A 22,472-nucleotide genomic window follows, 5' to 3' on the forward strand; every position below is an offset into this window, starting at 1 on the left:
CCAACTCATCCCAAACCATCCCAATTGGGTGGAGTTCGGGTGATTGTGGAGGCCAGGTCATCTGATGCAGCCCTCCATCACTCTCCTTCTTGGTCAAATAGCCCTTACACAGCCTGGAGGTGTGTTTTGGGTAATTTTCCTATTGAAAAACAAATGATAGTCCCACTAAGCCCAAACCAGATAGGATGGCGTATCGCTGCAGAATGCTGTAGTAGCCATGCTGGTTAAGTGTGCCTAGAATTCTAAATAAATCACAGACAGTGTCAACATTAAAGCACCCCCACCCCGTCACACCTCCTCCTCCATGCTTTCGGTGGGAACCACATGTGGATATCATCTGTTCACCTACTCTGCGTCTCACAAAGACACAGCGGTTGGAACCAAAAACCTCAAATTTGGACTCATCAGATCAAAGGACAGATTTCCACCGGTCTAATGTCCATTGCTCATGTTTCTTTGCCCAAGCAAGTCTCTTATTATTATTGGTGTCCTTTAGTCGTGGTTTCTTTGCAGCAATTCGACCATGAAGGCCTGATTCACACAGTCTCCTCTGAACAGTTGATGTTGAGATGTGTCTGTTACTTGAACTCTGTGAAGCATTTATTTGGGCTGCAATCTGTGGCTGGTAACTCTAATGAACTTATCCTCTGCAGCAGAGGTAACTTCCTTTCCTGTGGCGGTTCTCATGAGAGCCAGTTTCATCATAGCGCTTGATGGTTTTTGTGATTGCACTTGAAGAAACTTTCAATGTTCTTGAGATTTTCTTGAGATTTTCCGCATTGACTGACCTTCATGTCCTGAAGTAATGATGGACTGTCATTTCTCTTTGCTTATTTGAGCTGTTCTTGCCATAATATGGACTCTGTCTTTTACCAAATAGGGCTATCTTCTGTTTACCACCCCTACCTTGTCACAACACAACTGATTGGCTCAAATGCATTAAGAAAGAAAGAAATTCCACAAATTAACTTTTAACAAGGCACACCTGTGAATTGAAATGCATTCCAGGTGACTACCTCATGAAGCTGGTTGAGGGAATGCCAAGAGTGTGCAAAGCTGTCATCAAGGCAAATGGTGGCTACATTGAATAATTTCAAATCTCAAATATATTTAGATTTTTTTAGCACATTTTTGGTTACTACATGATTATGTATTTCATATATGTTATTTCATAGTTTTGATGTCTTCGCTATTATTCTACAATGTAGAAAATAGTTTTTTTTAACTAAAAACAACATTGAATGAGTAGGTGTTCTAAACGTTTTGACCGGCAGTGTATATGTGTGAAATTTGTTTTGATTTAGAATGGACCAATATCATGGACCTCTCTCTCGAAACTGTGGTTCATTTTCATGCCAGCCAGGTAGGCTAATCTCCTGCTATAAAGATAAGCAATGTGCTTAATATTAGGAAAGTTGAGAAATAAATATAGTAGGCCTAGCCTATAGAAAGGTGATGGAATATTGTGAGTCTGAGGTGTGGAGCAAAATGCGGAGCTACTGAATGACGATTGCATTGCCCTTGCAGATACTGTATGATTATTGGGCTGTGGGCTTGTGTTGAAGTGTTCTAGCTTGTAATGTCAAAAGCCATGCTGTCGACATCCTCAGATACTGCCTGGGAAGGTGCACCTTTACCTGCCTCCTATCTCCAAATCATTTCAAACAGCAGGATTTCTGTATTTCTGTAACAAAATAACTTCATGACAGGACACAGTGTTTCATTGGGTCACTGTGTTCGGGGACATCTAGCTATTAGAAGAGGCATTTTAATGAAGTGAAAGAGCCTGCTTCGTGCTGGCCACTAGAAGACCAGATATGTTGAGTGTGTGGTATGCTAATAAACATCAGCATTCAACACCTACAGCTTAGTGCTGTCAGTGTGTGGACTTAAAGAGTATTACACTAAGATCTTTCACCACCTCCAGGGTTGCTATGCATCATTATTATATAGACTAATACCACCACGGTATGTTCCATACAGGAACATGTCCACTCACTGAGTTATCTGATAGCTAGTATTTTACTCCATTTGTTACGAGTTATGATAATGTTATAGTGGTATGGTGAAATGACTCAAATACTGTACCATATAGATTTAGAAGCATAATTGTATGTGGGACTGTAATGCTTTATATGCCCTTGCGATCATTTCCCTTTTTTGACGCCCTGTTAGGAGCCTGTTACCAGCTGATTGAAAAGCCATGTGCTTTCCTCCTCTCACGTTTCTCATGGTGGCTGTTTTTCTATGTGTGCTTTTGGGTCAGTACGAACTTCGCAACCTTTCCAGCAACTCTGCTTAAACTGGCAACCCAGGACCCGCAAATGCAATGAAGCTCGTACGTGAACTTTACTAAGCTTGTTAATGCTGAATTTAAGCAATGGCTAATACACTTGTAAAATGATTACATAGTTTGCTACATGTACTAATGTAATGTATAAGAATTGTTGTTCATGACTTATATATGATAACGTGTTCTCATAAATACACGGAGGCGGTTTTCGCGGCATAGGTTAAGCCTAGTCCTGGACTAAAAAGCACTTTCAATGGAGATTCACTGTCTGGGAAACCGCCCCATGGTGTACCATGTATACATGAGTTACAAACAGTTTACTAAGTAGGCCCTCGAAGGAATAGAACTTGGTATCTTACATTGTGCTTACAGAGCAGGGGTACAGACAAGATAAACATTAACCAGAATTAAAGATGTTTGCACTAAATATATTTTCCCTATAGCTGTGCCAGAGCAACATAAACCCCATAATACTCCTTAATCACAGGATATCCAAAGCCGGGGGTCCCTGCCCGCGCACGGTGTCATGGTGACATTGTTGGTGTCATGGTGACATTGTTGGTTTCTTAGCGACAGGGAACCCAGAGATTTATGTGGCACCACCGGCATGCAGGCAGCAGCCCAATTGGTCTGTAAGATTTATCTTACTCTCTTCACCCTTCACTCACTCTATCCTCTACCTTCTTTCTCATCCTTTAATTTCTTATCCTTCGATTTGTCTATTATCCCCCCTTTCATCTCTCCCATGTGGCCATCCTCACTTTTCCAAATTTATTTTGGTTTATCTTGCTTAGCTATCTGTGGCCTGTGATATATTCTCTGTCCTTGACACCATACATCACTCCATAGTGCTATGCAGAGACTTATATATTGGTATATTGATATATATGGGTAGGCCGTCATTGTAAATAAGAATTTGTTCTTAACTGACTTGCCTGGTTAAATAAAGGTTAAATAAATACATAGAAAATATTGAGAGGCTTTGGTGCTATGAACATGGCTGTATGCTTATAATATACACACCTCCATGGGACCCTGTATTACCCACTACCCAACGTGTGTGTGAGTGGGGAAGTTAAAGCATATGAGCTGGACAGGAAACATTTGAACTCCAACACATAAAACATCAATATACCGTTCACTTTTGCTGGTAGATATGTTCTGTAACAGAATTATCCAATTTGATCACACATCAAAAACAGTGTTCCATCTAGAGTATGGACTTGTTTATGCATTTTCTTAAATCCCTTTTTAAAGCTAAGCAACAAACTCATAGGATTCCATTCTTGAAGATTCCAACTCTCATGTGCACCAGTGTCATCTTCCCCCAGCTTCCAGGTAGACAGGCATTCATCAGGGCTGGTGCTGATAGGCTCCTCTGGATGCAACCTGGACTCATGGGTAGATGTAACATAGTAAATGTAAATCCTGACACTCCAATTAGTATTGGATTAATATATACTATGGTATGTATTCATTTGTGGATGTCCATCATCTGTCTACCTGGAAGCTGGGGGAAGATGACACTGGTGCACATGAGAGTTGGAATCTTCAAGAATGGAATCCTATGAGTTTGTTGCTTAGCTTTAAAAAGGGATTTAAGAAAATGCATAAACAAGTCCATACTCTAGATGAAACACTGTTTTATATATGGATGTCCATCATCCATTTCATATGATATGCTATGAATTACAATTCGTACGTTACAAATTGCAATTTGTAAAATGTTACAAATTCATACAATATGTAAAGCATTTGTTAAACTTATGACATGTTATGAATTCCAATTTGTTATGGCTAATGTTAGCTAGGTGGCTAATGCTAACATTGGCTAGTCTAGAAGTTAGGGTTAGGAGTTAGGGTAAATTGTTATGGTTTAGGGGAAGGGTTAGCTAACATGCTATGCAGTTGCAACGTTTCTAATTAGCTCAAATGCTAAAGTTGCCCTTGATGAGAATCGAACGCGAAACCTTTGGGTTGCTAGACGTTCACGGTATACGCCCGACCAACCACCCAACTTTCGTTTTTGCTTTAAGTAATCTTCTGTCTTATGTAACCATACCAAACATAACATATCATACTAATTTGAGTGTCCTGGATTTACATTTACTATGTTACATCTGGTCTATGAGACCAGGCTGCAGGATGAGAGCTATTTGTGGAGAAAGTAAAAGGTGACCAACTACCTAATGCTGATGGACAGGCTGGTGTTTACGAATAATTTATGAATAATGATGATTTTTCATTCAACAAAACATCCGTGGTTAGTTTGAGAGAGATTGGAGAGCTGCAATGACGTAGATATAGGTCAGGTGTAACATTCAAAATCATATTAATTGAGATATATTCATACATATAAAATACAAATATAACAATGTACATGTCGGCTGCCACTAGAAAGACAATCAGACATATTTTTCTGATATAACTTTCCCCACATTGCTTGAGTGTTTTCTACTGTCATATATATGCCTTCCCACCTGACACAGTGGCATATCTTTTAACTAACAAATTACTTTGTCGCTCTCTCCCTTCTTCCATTCAAGCTCTCCTTTTTCCTTCAGCTGTCCTCGTCACCTCATCCCTTCCTTTCTCAAGTTAACAGAGCGAGGTGGGAGGAACATGGGGATAAGGTTGAGGTTAAAGGTTTCAGGGCAGAGCCTAACATAATTCTGTGTTTGTAGGACCAAAGTGGTAGCTGATAATGTGGGCAGAGGACACTAAAGCGAGGGAGCTCAACACTGAGCCTCTGAAAATAAGGGGCTACACCTCACAGCTGTGTACATAGACTAAAAACAGACAAGTGAACGTTGAGGCTGACTGACGAGGGGTGGCCATGTTGACACAGGGGTTCCAGAACATTCTGTCTCTAAAGCTATACTGCTGGCATTCTACAATCCCCCTAGCCTGACTCATTCTTATAAATATGAGGGAGAGGAGAAGTGTGATTGGAAGACAGAGAGAGTGATAAGGGTAGAGACCAATTGGGAGATGGGTAGAGACCGAGAGGGGGAAGAGTGGTAGAGAGACAGAAGGAGAAGGGTAGAATCAGAGGGAGAAGGGCAGTAGAGACACGGGGATAAGGGTGGTAGAGACAGACAGAAGGGTGGTAAAGACACAGAAACTATGGCTTAGAATTCAGCAAAGATGAGATGGGAGTAAAAGGCAGTACCAGAGAGCCAAGCAGAGAATTGAATAGAAGATGGACAGCAGAAGGATTTTCACGAGGAGGGACAGAGTAACAGATCAGAGAAGAAATTTGAGGAGAGGGGTTGGACTTAACCAGTGACTCAATATTGTCCTGGCAACACTGTATTATTGGACTGTGAAGCATGACTGCTTTGATGTGGTTTTATGTGCCCGCTTGAATATGCGTGCCAGTCAAGCCGTGCAATAAAATAGAGATGAATGGCAGGACAGGGTATGAGATCTGAATGACAGTTCTCGGACACTGCAATAGCTAAACACATAATAAATACACCTTATTACACTACTGTCTACAGCTATTACACAATGTACTTTTAAGAATTACCACAAACAAAATGCTGCAAATATTGTCCATGGTGACATGTTCACGAAAGCAATAATTTCCCTTTGTCATCCTCCATTGAATTGCGTAAATGTTGAACGAATCTTCAATAAGGCATCGTTCTGGATGGGCAGAGAAAGAGGACATCTAGTGGAGTAGAGAAGACTGAAAACAACTCCCATTTCCCTCTTTCCTCAGCGTCCCCCACCCACCCCACTCTTGAATATGTATCCAGCGGCCTCATACTGGCTATCAATACCATAGTCAGACAGACACAGTTATCAGGTAGTAATAAATATTTTATTTTTCCCATCAGTTCAATATTAAAAATGAAGTTCATGACATACGTTCTCAAGGTTAGCTCATCTGTCCATATTAGTTTATGTGTAACAGTGTGTTGAATGGTGTGCATTTCTCTACATAATTATTTACAAGTAGAAGAAACTGCTCCACATAAATCATGTTGGCATGGCGATCATCGGCCTCCTCCATTAGCTGCTCCACCCCCGGACTGATCCTGAGCTCCTGACATCATCAGGAAGAGAACGAGGGGAACAATGTACATCCACTGGAGAGAGGGAGGCAGATGTTCATGTTATTATCAAATCATACCCTGAGTTAGATTAACATCTTGTAAGACTACAAGCTGTGATTAGTGATGCTTCTCCTGCACAACAGTCCCACATTTCATCCCGTTCAATGTCCACCTCACTCAGCAAACGAGAGAAGGACAAAGAGTGGCTGAGAGAGTGAGGTGAACAGTGAAGTGAGACAACTCAGGGTCAATGCCAATGACAAGTGTGTAATAGGAGGCACAAAATGACTGTGGTGACTTTGGCTACTTAATCTAATCCACTTTAGCAACGAAGGTGTGTATGTTGTCCAATCCTATTCTACCAGAGTGCTTCAGCTTATTACTAATCAATGGGACACACCTGGATTAATTAAAGGTCTGCAGTGACAAAAAAAAACGGATCATTAGCATTGACCTTGAATGACAAGGACAGGAAGGGAGGGACAAGCAGGAAAAATGATTAGTGAAAAATGTTAGCGTTAATCAAATCAGTGAACAGTATAACACATATATACATAAGCTTGCAAGAAGCAGAAGAGACACGGAGCGCGGCACAGACATAGGCTGACAGCCCAGAGTGAGTTGCTGAATGAGCCAAAGTGAGAACAGTACTTGAGTGGGAATCAGCTCTGCTGCTCTTCGGCTCCCCCTGCTGAGGGTTGTGCCGAACTGCTGGCCATGAGGAAGATTGCACCTCCCAGAATCAAATACCACTGGAACACAGCACAGCATAGCACTAAGTCAACAAATGGCACAGCACAGCACTGAGTCAACAAATGACACAGTCACAATCAGCAACACAGACTCAGACAACAGCACTGATTAAATCAAACACAGCAATGGAAGCACAGCACATAAAACAGCACAGCACAGAGCCCTATACTATGTACGCAGTTTGAGCAGTTAGTGAGGTAACGTTGGTCAACCGAGTTAAACTCGGTGTTACGGATACAGTTATCCTGTGTGTGTGTATCCTGTGTGTGTGTTTCTTTTCTCTCCTTCTCCCCTCACAGGTGAAAATCATCACTCCCCAATCAGTCAACAATCAATCATCAATCAGAAGACACACCTCCTCCTATTTCCTACCCTATCACAGTTCCTTCCCCATGGGTTAAAAACCCCATCATTTGTTTGCTCTAGAGCAATCTCTAGCTCAATCTCTCTGTAAATGCCATGTCTGTAGGTCTCTGTGTTTCACTCTCGCTTTGTGTCTTAACCTCTCTTTTGTTTAAAGCACCTCCATAGCACTTTGTCATCACCTGTGAGTATTGTTTTTGGTTATGGTGTTTGTGTTTGTTTGCTGGTGGGAAAAGGGGAAACCAAGACAAGTCGCCCATGGGCATACACTACCCGTAGGTGAACTTTGTTAAATACACTAGTTAGAACTGGGCGGACCACCAACTGTATTTTTGGTTAGTTAGTTAGCTGTTGTTAAAGTAGGCTAGTCTAGCTTAGGGGTGTTTTTGAATACTTATTGTTTCTTTTCTTGGGTCCAGCTCAGCCCCTTTTCCTGCTCCCCCCATTACCGTGTGTTTATAAATAAACCTAGAGTTTGACGGTAGATTTCTGTTGTCGTGGTTATTTCGTGCACACTTTTTTACTTTGTCACAATAATAATTTGCATGAGTTATGTTACGGGTCTCATTACCATCCCCCCTAGACTGTCGGGCCAAAAGGGATTCGTAACATAAGTGGGGGCTCGACCGGGATCTGTCATAACTGACACCCATGCCGCTCATGTAGATTGTTGTAGTGGTATAGTTCAGTGTTGAGCGTCATAGCTGAAGTAGCATTAGTGTTTGCTATTTTCTTTGGCACTTGTGAAGTAGTGTAAAATGACTACTTTTGATTTGAGATCCTTTTTGGATAACCCTTCGTGGGAGGTTTTTGACAAATGTCGTAGAGTTGATTTAATGACCTTGGCTGACCATTATTCAGTATCGATTCCGCAGAGTTTAGTTAAGGCGGAGGTTAAACGGCTAGTATTAAATGTATTGTTGGAAGAGCAGGTGCTTGTGTTACCGCTGCCTGAGCCTACTACCCCTGTAGGGGATGTTGCTGCTCCTGTGAGCCCATTGGTGTCTGATAATGAGGGCGAGGCTAAAACACCAACCACATTGTCCCGTTTTGATCCACTCTCCCCACTGTCAAATGGTGATGCCAGGAGGGATGTCCGTTTAGCACAGTTCCAACTGGAGGTGGAAGAGAGCCCAAATTAGGCAAGAGACTCTCCAGTTGGAGATATGTAAAATAGAGGCAGAAAAAGAACGAGAACAACGGCATTTGGAGATGTGTAAAATTGAGGCAGACAGAGAACAAAGGCAGTTGGAGTTCAAAATGCGCCAGATGGAACTGGAGGCAGAGACAGCGAGGCTAGCCTCCGGTCCTACTATGCCTGTTTGTGAGCCGTCCTCACCTGCTGTGTCCTCAAACACGTTTGACATTAGTAGGCAGATTGCCTTAGTACCTTTGTTCAGAGAGTCAGAGGTTGACTCCTATTTTTGTGTATTTGAGTGTATAGCCGTAGCATTGAAATGGCCTGAAGAGGTATGGTGCCTATTACTTCAGTGTAAATTAACTGGTAAAGCCCAAGAGGTTTTGTCAGCGTTACCTCTGGAGGACAGTTTGAATTACGAAGTGGTCAAAGCTACTGTTCTTCGTGCCTATGAGCTTGTGCCTGAGGCATACCGACAGAGATTTAGGTCTCATAGAAAGTCTTCTAGTAAGACTTATGTGGAATTTGCTAGAGACAAGGGAAATCTGTTTGATAAATGGCATGCTGCTAGTAAGGTAACTGATTTCAACTCTCTCCGGGAGTTAATCTTGTTGGAAGAGTTTAAAAATTGCTTACCCGAACGCATTGTAGTTTACCTAAACGAACAGAAAGTATCCTCCTTGGTGAAGCGTCTGTGTTGGCAGACGAGTTTGTGTTGACGCACAAGAGTGTGTTTTCGGCTCAAACTGAGAGTAGAGCCACGGAGTTTCCTACCTTTAGCCCTAGTCGGCCAGCAGTAGTATATCAAGCACGCCAGAAGAATGAGCGTCCCTGTTTCTATTGTCATAAAGTAGGACATATGATTAATGATTGCTTCCTGCTTAAACGCAAACAAGGGATGCCTCTTCGTGCCAAGCCACCAACAGGTGTTGCTCTAATTCGTACGGTTGTGAGGTCTGCAACAAAACAGGTGCCTCAGGGTAACTGTAGTTTGAAAGTCTCAATCCCCGACCGCAGTTATGAACCATTCATTTGAGGGGTTTGTGTCCCTAACGAATGACGAAGCGTCTCAGCGACCGGTTAAAATCCTTAGAGATACTGGTGCGGCGCAGTCGTTTATATTGTCTGATGTGTTGCCCTTATCTGACGATACATATTGTGGTTCCAGTGTGTTAGTGCAGGGTATTGAAATGGGTTTTGTCCCAGTGCCATTGCACTTTGTGAAAGTACACTCTGAGTTAATCAGTGGAATATTCAGAGTGGGGTTACGCCCTATGTTGCCAGTGAAAGGTGTGACCTTTATAATGGGTAACGATATTGCCGGAGGAAAGGTAGTACCCGTATTGGAAGTATTGGATAAAAGTGACCACTCTCTCTCGAATGAGCTGGCACAGAGTTATCCACATGTGTTCCCCGCTTGTGCTGTCACTCGTGCACAGGCACTACAAGAGGGTGACGTGATAGATTTGTCGAACACTGTTCTGTTCAAAGAGGTTGATCAAGAAGATGGATTGTGTGATACCTCTGAGAAGCTGATCACCTCTGACAAACAGCCCAGGAAAGAATCAAAGAACGTTGAACTTATTGCTGATGCAATACAGTTACCAGTCACTCGTGAGCAGCTGATTGCTAACCAAAAGGTTGACACCAAGCTTGCTAAATGTTTTTCTAGTGTTGTCTCATTGGAAGATGTGAAGAAGAAGAATGTGGCTTACTTCATTGATGGTAATCTCCTCATGCGTAAATGGAAATCCCATGTTGACGCGGATGGAGACTGGAATGCTGTTTACCAAATAGTGATTCCTACAGCCTTTCGACAAAATGTGTTATCCCTTGCTCATGATCACCAGTGGTCTGGTCATTTAGGAATCACAAAAACTTATGATCGGATCCTCCGACATTTCTTTTGGCCGGGTTTAAAACAAGATTTGGCTCAGTTCTGTCGAACATGCCACACATGTCAGATAACAGGAAAACCAAATCAGGTTATTCCTCCCGCTCCTCTTTGTCCCATACCTGTCATAGGTGAACCATTCGAGCATGTGGTGGTTGATTGTGTCGGACCGTTACCGAAGACAAAATCGGGTAACCAGTTTTTGTTAACGATAATGTGTATGGCTACAAGATACCCCGAGGCCATTCCTCTGAGAAGGATTACAGCCCCGGTAGTGAGTAAAGCCTTAATAAAATTCTTCACGACATTCGGGTTACCTAGGGTGGTACAAAGCGATCAAGGAACCAATTTCCTATCCAAGCTCTTCAGGCAGGTGTTAAAATCCTTGTCAATTGCGCACCGTGTGTCAAGCGCCTATCACCCAGAGTCTCAGGGTGCACTTGAATGATGGCATCAGACACTGAAGTCTATGCTACGTAAATATTGTTTGGAATCTGAGAAAGATTGGGATGAGGGAGTTCCTCTAGTTTTGTTTGCTGCTCGTGAAACTGTGCAGGAGTCCCTAGGTTTCAGCCCGGCTGAACTGGTGTTTGGTCACACAGTGAGAGGACCAATGAAAGTCCTTAAAGAACAGTTCTTGTCCCAAGAGTTGTGTACCAGAGATGAGAATGTGTTGGACTACGTTAGTCGCTTTCGTGAGCGCCTACACCAAGCTTGTGCTCTCGCAAAGGAAGCTCTGTCTTCCTCACAGAGGAGCATGAAAAGACACTATGATAAAGAGGCTGTTTCTCGTCCACTACAGCCAGGTGACCAAGTACTGGTGTTATTACCTGTTCCAGGATCTTCACTGTCAGCTCGTTTCTCGGGTCCTTATTTAATTGAAAAGAAAATAAGTGAAACTGACTATGTGCTTCAAACTCCTGATAGACAACGCCAATCTCGTGTGTGTCACATTAACATGTTGAAAGCTTACCACACCCGACCCATCACACAGTTAGAGAGTTCAAAAACAGAGGAAGGTACTGCTGTCTCCTCTGCTACTACTGCTATGATAGTGGACTGTCATATTGATGATGTTGATGGCTTGGAGTTGCGCAATACTCAGCAGCAGTGTGTTAGATTGCCCAACTCAGAAATGTTGCTGTCTATCCAATCCGGTCTGGTTCATTTAACGGATCGACAGGCCAATGATATTGTGAGGCTACTACACAGTTTTCCATGTCTCTTTAATGACGTTCCTACTCGCACAAATGTGTTGGAACATGACATTATTGTTGGAAATGCTACACCTATCAAGCAACACCCATATCGTATCAACGCTTCCAAGAGGAAGATAATGAGGGATGAGGAGAAATATTTGTTGGAGAATGACCTGGCTAAGCCAAGTTCAAGCCCTTGGAGTTCTCCTTGCATTTTGGTTCCTAAACCTGATGGTACGTCCAGGTTATGTACGGATTATCGAAAGGTAAATTCTGTCACAATGCCAGATTCGTTCCCGTTACCCCGACTGGACGACTGTATCGACACTATTGGTGCTGCTAAGTATGTAACCAAGTTGGAACCTGCCAGTAACCTTTTAAGAGGTCTGTTAACTTCACGTGCTTCTGAGATTTCTGCCTTTGTGACCCCAGACAACTTCCTACAGTACTCAGTCATGGCTTTTGGGATGCGAAATGCACCAGCCACTTTCCAACGACTGGTTAACTCCGTATTAGCTGGCGTTCCTAATTGTAGTGCATACCTTGATGACCTAGTGATTTATTCGTCTGAGTGGACAGATCATGTTGACTCGCTAAGGGTAGTATGTGAACGGTTGGCAGCTGCTTCTCTAACCCTGAACTTGGCAAAGTGCGAGTTTGGGAAGGCTACTGTTACCTATCTCGGTAAAGAGGTTGGCCATGGACAGGTGCGCCCTGTTGATGCCAAGGTCTTGGCTATAACTGCATTCCCTGCCCCTACCACCAGACGAGAGCTACGCCGCTTTTTAGGGATGGTTGGCTACTACCGTAGCTTCTGTAAAAATTTCTCTGCTGTAGTTGCTCCATTGACCGATTTGCTTAGTCCGGCTAGATCATTTGTGTGGTCCCCTGATTGTAAGAGAGCTTTTGAATCAGCGAAAGCACTCTTATGTAGTACACCTGTACTTGCTGCTCCAGATTTTGAACAACCGTTCAAACTTGAGGTAGATTCTAGTGCCAGAGGTGCTGGTGCTGTTCTACTGCAGCAGGACAAGAGTGGAGTGGATCATCCCGTTTGTTATTTTTCACGTAAATTTAATAAATGTCAAACAAACTATGCGACAATAGAACAAGAAGCTCTTGCTTTGTTGTTGGCTCTGCAATACTTTGAAGTATATATTGGTTCCAGTGCCCTACCCGTGATTGTATATACTGACCATAACCCCTTAGTTTTTCTCCACCGAATGTACAACCAGAACCAGCGCCTTATGCGTTGGGCGCTGATTGTACAAAATTATAATTTGGAGATCCGCCACAAAAAGGGTTCTGATAATGTGTTGGCAGATGCTTTGTCTCGTGTGTGAAAATGATTTCTGTATGTTTTGCAAGGTTGTTGCTTTGTTGTGAGTATTCATTGAAATACTGTAGTCGCAACCCCTAGGGTTGCTCTTTTAAGGGTGGGAGTGTTACGGATACAGTTATCCTGTGTGTGTGTATCCTCTGTGTGTTTCTTTTCTCTCCTTCTCCCCTCACAGGTGAAAACCATCACTCCCCAATCAGTCAACAATCAATCATCAATCAGAAGACACACCTCCTCCTATTTCCTACCCTATCACAGTTCCTTCCCCATGGTTTAAAAACCCCATCATTTGTTTGCTCTAGAGCAATCTCTAGCTCAATCTCTCTGTAAATGCCATGTCTGTAGGTCTCTGTGTTTCACTCTCACTTTGTGTCTTAACCTCTCTTTTGTTTAAAGCACCTCCATAGCACTTTGTCATCACCTGTGAGTATTGTTTTTGGTTATGGTGTTTGTTTGTTTGCTGGTGGGAAAAGGGGAAACCAAGACAAGTCGCCCATGGGCATACACTACCCGTAGGTGAACTTTGTTAAATACACTAGTTAGAACTGGGCGGACCACCAACTGTATTTTTGGTTAGTTAGTTAGCTGTTGTTAAAGTAGGCTAGTCTAGCTTAGGGGTGTTTTTGAATACTTATTATTTCTTTCCTTTCGTCCAGCTCGGCCCCTTTTCCTGCTCCCCCCATTACCGTGTGTTTATAAATAAACCTAGAGTTTGACGGTAGATTTCCGTTGTCGTGGTTATTTCGTGCACACTTTTACTTTGTCACAATAATAATTTGCATGAGTTATGTTACGGGTCTCATTACCATCCCCCCTAGACTGTCGGGCCAAAAGGGATTCGTAACACTCGGTATAACTGATACCACGGAAGTGGCTCACCTTTTAGCCAGGTACATTTCTATGGCAACAAATCCTTCAGAACTACCCTGCTCTCATTCAAAGTTAACTCAGGGCTAACTCAATTTATCCTGAATGAAGTGTCTGAGCTGCGAGTCGAGGACCAACGCAATCAGATTCCCTCCCTCTTGCAAAGATTGCGTCACCATCCCCTTCATTTGAGGAAGACTACTTTGTGTGTTAAAATACGTAGAGTTAACGGCAGGCGGACAACCAATATCAACCATTGTAGTACGGATAAAGTCTGAGCTGGAATGTGAAGCTAACTGAAGCTGGCTAGCTAGAAAACCCTGAGTAGCTTCAAATCGTAGCATACCCCTCAGGACAGGACATATCCGTATTGGCTAGGGTTAGACAAAACAAAGACACCTAACAACATGCCGATATACACTGACTATACCAAACTTAACACCTTCCTAATATTCAGTTGCACCCCCCTCTTTGCCCTCAGAACAGCCTCAATTCATCGGGACATGGACTCTACAAGTAGGGCTGTTACAGTGACCGCATTACTGCCACACCGGCGATCACAAGTCATGATTACAGTCCAATTCCACGTGACCGTTTAGTCACAGTAATCAGGCTTCTCCAAGCTCTGATGCTGCTGCTGATCATTAGTAGCCTACAAAACTTGCTATCTGCCTGGTACTCAGCTCTCTATTGTCCCTCTAATCACTTTGACATCAATGCAAATGTAATTGAAAATCAAAACACTAAATGAGAGCCCATGCGTGTGATGGCCTCTATTAAAAAGAGGAGGATCCCGTCAGCTTTCTATGGGCTAGGCCTACTATATTTATTTCTCAACTTTCATAATATTAAGCACATTGCTTTTCTTTACAAAGGGAGTATAGCCACCTGGCTGGCAAGAAAATGAACCACGTGAAAGTCGTCCTCTATTCGCTATTTAAGTGCATAGATGACATGTATTTTCTCCCCCTGCCCGTTCTGACAGGTGAATGATAATGGTACATTCTAAACCAAAACTAATTTCATACATATATTATTTAGTATCTGAAAAGACAAGATTAAATAAAAAATAGTCTGATGGGTGATAATATTAGTCTATCACTTGTGAATGATGCCCAGCTTGTGTGCAGTAAGGTAAGAAACAGAGCATGCTTTTTTTTGGCGACTTTTTCAAATCATAGTCGCACACCTGGCCTATATGTTTAGTTGTGATACAAACCATATCAAGTGGCCAAATAACTTCTTAAAATGAGGCATATTCAAATCAGCTTTACAACGGGTTCAGAGCCTAACTGGCATACATACGCAGCATGTGAGTCAAGTTTGGGGGAAGACCATTTACTAATGGACATCCGCACTTTTAGCCTACTGCCAGGTGCGCATTGCTGCGGTTATAATGTGAAGAAATGCCTAATAGTTTAGCAACATTTTAAACTAAACGTTCTGATCAGCTTCATTGCTTAAAATATGTTTTTTGATGCTAGTGGTGGTATTCATTTGGGATCTATCCCATCCCACAACTGTCCCAGACTATTTTTGGAATATTTATTTTTCGCACAGAATAGGTCAATTAAAAAGTAAATGTGGACAGTTCTTTCAATATGCGCCTCGGAATTGAATAAGGACGCGCGCAGTGGCGTCCCTTGAAGTGTCTGTCTTCACTTGTAGCCTGTGAGAAAGACATGATCACGTGACGGAGAGCCATTTGAGTGAGAGGTGCTTTATATTCAGCCCAAGGGCATAACGGCCACTGGTGGCAATGGCATGGATTTTTTTTAGGAGCAATACGGCCACACAAAGGGGATGCCGCCAGGAAATTCAAGGCTTATCAAGTGCTTGTCAAATTGTGAATGAGAGACTGATGTGTACAACCTGCGCAAGAAACAAAGCAGAGCTCATGCCTTTCATGCGACTTTTTTCAAATCATCATTACAGTCGCATCATGCAGCCATAGAATGTATTACAAAACATATTACCCAACATTTGTATCACAACTAAAGTTACATAAATCTCCAAATTAAGCATATAGGAGTACCGGTTTCTTTGTTAACTGCTCAACACAGAATAGCCGCATGTGCGCCCTCCCTCAAATCAAAATATCCTTTCTATTTTATTCAACCATGTTCAATTCTATTCTTCATATTATAAAATAATATAAAATAATGCCACGGAATTCTAAGCAAATCTTGTCTGCTAAATGAACTAGTGCAGCCCACAGCCGTATGGCATAGCCAGATCAGGGCCTAACACTCAGAGTATGCTACCCTGTTCTGAAATAGACCACACTTTCCTCATATCATGTTTCTTTAGACCTGTCTAAAATAAATCATGGATTTATTGTGATGGTGTAGGGTATATTACATGGATTTATTAGACTTTTTAAAATGTAGATGTTCCAAAGATCTCCATCCGTGGAGTTTCGCCGTTTCACTGTACCGGCCGTGTGTACTTAGACTTGCATGGCTTAATCTTTGAGACAAGCATATGCTACTGGCAGGATCAACCAGGTAGCCACTCACAACATAGAGGTTGTACCTAGGCACACTAAGCAAAGAACAACCAGGGACCGGTCCTATCCCGTAGGCTATGCGTGGAAGACAGGAGATGCTAAATGTGTTTATGTTAATTAACGGTAAATTACTGAGACCGGCAGTTATTTGCTTGACAATCACCGGCTTATGAAATGTCATTACCGCCACAGCCCTATCTACAAGGTGTCGAAAGCGTTGATGTCCTTTGGGTGATGGACCATTCTTGATACACACGGGAAAGTGTTGAGAGCGGACAAATCCAGCAGCGTTGCATTTCTTGACACAAACCGGTGCGCCTGGCACCTACATTACCCTGTTCAAAAGGCACTTAAATCTTTTGTCTTGCCCATATACCCTCTGAACGGTACACATACACAATCCGTCTCAATTGTCTCGAGGCTTAAAAATCCTTCTTTAACCTGTCTCCTCCCCTTCATCTACACTGATTGAAGTGGATTTAACAAGTGACAATAAGGGATCAAAGCTTTCACCTGGATTTAGCCTGGTCAGTCTGTCATGGAAAGAGCAGGTGTTCCTAATGTTTCGTACACTTAGTGTATATTTATAATGGAACAGAGCAGCTCAAGACTGAACAGCAGAGCAGAGTTTAAAAGACTTGAAGAGCCCAGGGATAGACCCAATAGACGGTCATAATGACACAGTGCAGGACACAAACCACAGATGTCTATGCACACTTACATATTTGGCAAAGAAGGATTTCTGCTCCTGTGGCTTGCCTCTCTTTTCATGTTCTATGTCCATGCGCTCAATAAACAGAGCCGTCTCCGGCCTGGGGGAGAGGATGATGAAGAATATTGTTAGACAGAGAAAGAGAAAGGTTGAAGTCGACCCAAAAGAGTTAGAAAATCAAATCAAATGAAGATTTGATAGAGCCAGAACCATATTTCCGTGACCAGAACATCAATAAGAACTGATGACTTACTGGGGTGCATTGGTAGGCGGTATGATGGTCAGCGTAGTATTAAAGGCCTCCAGATCAACTTCGTCCTCCACCTCTGTCCCCCGACACGCGCCTGGAATGGTCACTATGGAAACGCCGATGAGGTAGCCAGAGACATCAGTGTGGAGGGTGATGACATCGCTGAGGTGGGACTCAACTAAAGAGCACTGAGGGAGACAGAGAAGAAACAGATATGTTTACAAAAGAAAATGCTAATGAGGTGTGTTGTCTTTTTTATTTCAGCTTGATATGAGGGTGAGACACACATACCGCTCTGACGAACGCCGTCAGGTAGCCATCCATCTGGCGCTCTGTCTGCCTGTCTGTCAAAGACACTCTGGGCACTCGGATTTTGTACAGACCATCCACAGCAGCCACTTCCTGTGTCAGAGGGACAGGAGGGATACAGATTCAGAACAAAATCCTGACTGCTGACAGTAAACTCCAAACCACATCTGCCTCTACCTTCCTCTCCCACCTTCAGAGTGTTCCTGTCCTCCTCTGATAGCTGGCTCTGGGAGAGGGACACACTGGTCTCCCTCCCACCTCTTAACTGCAGAGCTCCACGCATACGGAACCGAGACACATCATCTGAAAGAAAGAAATGGTATAACAACACATGATGAGCACCAAAATCGTGACCTCGATATCTCCTTCATTTGGTAAATGGAACCTTGAAGAATAACGTATCACAGTTAGACAATACATACTCACCAACTTCAAAGGAATGCTCAAGAGGGACAGAGAATCCACTGAAGTCTGTGTCCAGCCCATCACCAGTCTGTGGAGAAGGAAATAGATGCAGTTTTACTAGAAAGAATAGATTCCGACTCTTGCTTACAGGTACACTGTGGTTGGACAAGCTTCTTGTTTAGATTAAGACACCGCGGAGCTGGAGCGAGATATGGCTTGGAAAACGTACCTCAATCCACAGAATTGTGTTGTACTACAAATTGTCCAATTTCCCAAATGTTAGACCGATAATTTATTTTTTAATGGCAGTGTCTGTCAGCCAATCATCTTTTTGTTGTGTCCCCGACTAAAAACAATACTGGTCGACCAAAAGTTGTCTGTTCTTTCGACCAATCGATTGACATATCCTATGTGTTTCAACTATATGCACAGAGCCTGTCTGATGCTTTAAGCGAACTGTTTGATGAATTAGTTAAGACACAAATGACTAGAGGGAATCCGACCGCAATTGATTTGATTGTGCTGCATGGCTCAGATTGGCTGCTCAGTGTTACAAAAAAACAGACAGCGAATGACTGTGTGACTAGCACCCGTTGTCTCTCTCTCCTCCCTGCTGCAGAGACCACCACAGAACATCAGTGTGTATAGTGTTGTCTCTCTCTCCTCCCTGCTGCAGACCACCACAGAACATCAGTGTTTATAGTGTTGTCTCTCTCTCCTCCCTGCTGCAGACCACCACAGAACATCAGTGTGTATAGTGTTGTCTCTCTCTCATCCCTGCTACAGAGACCACCACAGAACATCAGTGTGTATAGTGTTTACATTTACATTTAAGTAATTTAGCAGACGCTCTTATCCAGAACGACTTACAAATTGGTGCGTTCACCTTAAGACATCCAGTGGAACAGCCCCTTTACAATAGTGCATCTAAATCTAGTAAGGGGGGGGAGTGAGAAGGATTACTTTATCCTATCCTAGGTATTCCTGAAAGAGGTGGGGTTTCAGGTGTCTCCGGAAGGTGGTGATTGACTCCACCACCTCTCTCTCTCCTCCCTGCTACAGAGACCACCACAGAACATCAGTGTGTATAGTGTTGTCTCTCTCGCCTTCCTGCTGCAGAGACCACCACAGAACATCAGTGTGTATAGTGTTGTCTCTCTCTCATCCCTGCTACAGAGACCACCACAGAACATCAGTGTGTATAGCACCATCTGTTTTGCTGAAGCGGCAACATAATTACAGCCATTTCTGACTGAAAAGTTCTGTTACCGAAATTCCTCATTTGTTTAGGAAAAACGATCCCTATTCCCTCAACCTGTGCTCTCTTTATGCTTCACATGCACATGACCAATAGGGCCTGACCTATAGCATATCATAATCACATCAATAAATTGGTTAGAACAAACTCTGTACACCTTAACACGTGACAGCAAAATGAATGCAGAGGACGTGACAAATAAACTTGAAGCAGGGGAATGTTTACTGGTTGCGCAGGAGGTAAAGGGGAAGCCAGATGTGTGGAATAAATGTAGCTAGTTGTGGAAAATACTGGAGATCAAGAAAAAGATGGTATGGAGCAAGCGCTGCGTGCATATTAGTCCTGTGTGTGCCAAACAGGTGCTATTAGACTACAATATACTTTTCCTGACCATTTTGAACAATGTAAACAATAAATAAATTAGACTCTGTTGTAATGTTTTTTTGTAAAGCCTTTATTACAGCAAAGACTAAAATCATTTGTAAATGCAATTTCCGAATTGAAACGGTTTAGGCCTATTTATTGTTTACGCTAATGATTAATTAAATCATTGCTTGTTATTTTATTTTAAAACTAAAATGCTCGATTCCATTGCTGTGTGATGACATGAACGGATAAATGATTGAGTGATGCAGTAGCCTATATAAGTATTGAAATATAGGCCTAAGTAAGTTATGGTATTAAGACTAGACTTTGGCCTACAACTTGATGGTGGTTATACAAGGTTGCTTTACTATGCCTACTAATGACATGATTTATTATTATAAGGATGATCACAAAAATAGTAATAATAACAATAAGAAGGAGATCAAGGAAAAAGGGTTAATTATTATCATAAATATATTTTTTCGGTCAATCTGGAACAGTGCAAACACTAAATAAATGATAAATAATACCAGAGAGGATGGTCTAATTTCAAAAAAGTGTAAAGCCTTTATTACAGCATAGCAAAGATTAAAAACAGCAGAATTTGAAATTGTTGGTGCTCACAGAATCAGTAGGCTGTCAACTAAACACTCAAATAGGCAACAGAAGCAGGATCTGTCTTACATTTAACAGTGAGGCTATTGATTATAGACCTAATTAATTAGGTGTTTCCTCTCTCCTCATTTTTCTTAGACAATTAAGGCAAGGGCTGTTTTCTGCTGCCTCAGCCGCATTGTTCTCAACACCAATATGATGGTTTACTTTGCTATTATGCACATTGCAACATGGCCTAGGAAAAGACGCCAATTCAACAGGCACAGATGTGTTTCAGAACCGCAGACTGCGACCACTATCCAACGTGGGAGAAATCGCATTTGTTATAAAAATAAGCATTATTTGTGTTGCACCATTGTTACATTTACATTTACATTTAAGTCATTTAGCAGACGCTCTTATCCAGAGCGACTTACAAATTGGTGCGTTCACCTTAAGACATCCAGTGGAACAGCCACTTTACAATAGTGCATCTAAATCTTTTAAGGGGGGGTGAGTTTGTTTGTTTTTGTTCTTTGAATTTTTTTTGAATTGTTCTTCCATAATATAACGTTACATTTATAGTAGCACATGTCTTACTTAGACTGATGAACTGTGCCATTTCAACGACCTCCACAATGGATCAGTTCACTCAGACAGGTGCGAATCAGACAGGTGTCTTGTACACCATTTTTTTTTAAAGAAATCTCAGTCGACCAACAACCTATCAACCAAACAATCGACCAACAACCTATCAACCAAACAATCGACCAATTGACTAAATGGGGTCAGCCCTATATTCAACACGACCTGTCATTCCACAATGGCTGCTGTGGCTACTGCTAGCTAGCATTAGGACTAAAAACGGCAGTTTTCCCCAAAAAACTAGCAGTCCTTCATTCTTCTCGGTGTAACAGTTGGGATAATGGGATTTTTTTTAAAGTGTAACGCATTTTCTCATCCCCCGTGGTGTATTAACCTAAACAAGAATCGAAACTATCCGACCCCAACGCAGATGTAAAAAAGCGTAGGATCGGAATCTATTCTGGCTAGCAGTTTTACTTACTGCATTGGCAGTTCCCAGGGCAGAACTAATTTGATTGGCTTTTGAAAGTTAGGGTAGAACATTTTTCAACAGAAGTGCTGCAGCAAGAAGGAGCAAAAAGTGCAGTTAGCTAGCTAGGGCCCCAATGGATGCTGTAATAGAGATACCTACCCTGGGAACACTTTACAATGAGCAGTTCAGATGTAAGATGACATTTCCACAAATTGGTCCTGCCATTCAAATATAGTGGTATTGATCCGAATTCTTCTTGGCTTGATTTACAGTGCGTATGTGTTGAACACATCCGCGCAATATTACAAATGACTACCATAGCGTGACAAATTGGGCACCACCACCACCAAGGCTGTCAAAGCCACCTACCTAGATAACGTTAGCTAGCTAACTAACTAACTACGGCTAGCTAAACAACATACTATCAATCTAGCTAGCGTTACTATAACGCTAATTTTGCTGCCAACGTTGCGCGTTTGATACACGTTGGTGAAAACATTATCTGCACAGTAAGTAACGCTGTATTGCATTCATGCGTTGTCTTCATTAACTCATTTGGCTAGTTAGCTAAGGTCGGACGGTTAGCAAGAGCTAACAGCAAGTACCCTAGTTATCTAAGTTAATGGAATTAGATATTGGCAAATAAAAAGTGGTTTTGACATACCTTTCTGCCAGTGTTGCAACACGCAAAATCAGCACACAATATAAGTATTGTGGGAATAATTGACAGTAACAAACACAACCGTGGAACTGAAGCCATTTTGTCGGACCGTGCGTCAAAGTAAACATGGAACTACAATGTTACGCGATGACGTAACACACCGGAGAACGAGCACCAACCTATAGTAAACTGCAGGTGGCGATAGAGTAGCGTTGATAGCAAACTTCATGCAGGACCGTTGAAATATCTAAAACAAGAGATTGAAAAACGATAGTTGGCGGAGTGGCGTGGAGGGGGGTTGGGCAGGGGGATGGAGCATTGGAAGTTAAGACCAGGTTTAGCCATTGTTCTCTCTCTTATGTCTGGCCTTCACAAGAGAAGGTCACAGTTGTTTTATAGGTTGTTCTTCATTTATTTGGCGTGGGCTACGGACAAACAGTA

The 22,472-nt window shown here is 42.4% G+C and overlaps 1 protein-coding gene across 2 annotated transcripts; it reads right to left on the reverse strand.

The window, feature by feature from the left end:
- Positions 1–6,100: 6,100 nt before the first annotated feature.
- On the reverse strand, positions 6,101–22,156 carry LOC115118543 (ER membrane protein complex subunit 10-like). Of its 2 annotated transcripts, XM_029647185.2 has the most exons (8): positions 22,035–22,156; positions 18,117–18,183; positions 17,881–17,993; positions 17,673–17,783; positions 17,385–17,569; positions 17,141–17,231; positions 7,009–7,109; positions 6,301–6,390 (listed from the first exon to the last, which is right to left on the reverse strand). In XM_029647185.2, the coding sequence occupies exons 1-7, from the start codon at positions 22,128–22,130 to the stop codon at positions 7,020–7,022; spliced, it is 753 nt and encodes a 250-aa protein (XP_029503045.1). In that variant the 5' UTR covers positions 22,131–22,156; the 3' UTR covers positions 6,301–6,390; positions 7,009–7,019. The 2 variants fall into 2 exon arrangements, with proteins under 2 accessions (XP_029503044.1, XP_029503045.1); XM_029647184.2 differs by lacking the exon at positions 7,009–7,109 and having other exon boundaries at positions 6,101–6,390.
- Positions 22,157–22,472: the final 316 nt, after the last annotated feature.

This window comes from Oncorhynchus nerka, linkage group LG21 (genome assembly GCF_034236695.1).
Source record: "Oncorhynchus nerka isolate Pitt River linkage group LG21, Oner_Uvic_2.0, whole genome shotgun sequence".
Lineage (NCBI taxonomy): Eukaryota > Metazoa > Chordata > Actinopteri > Salmoniformes > Salmonidae > Oncorhynchus > Oncorhynchus nerka.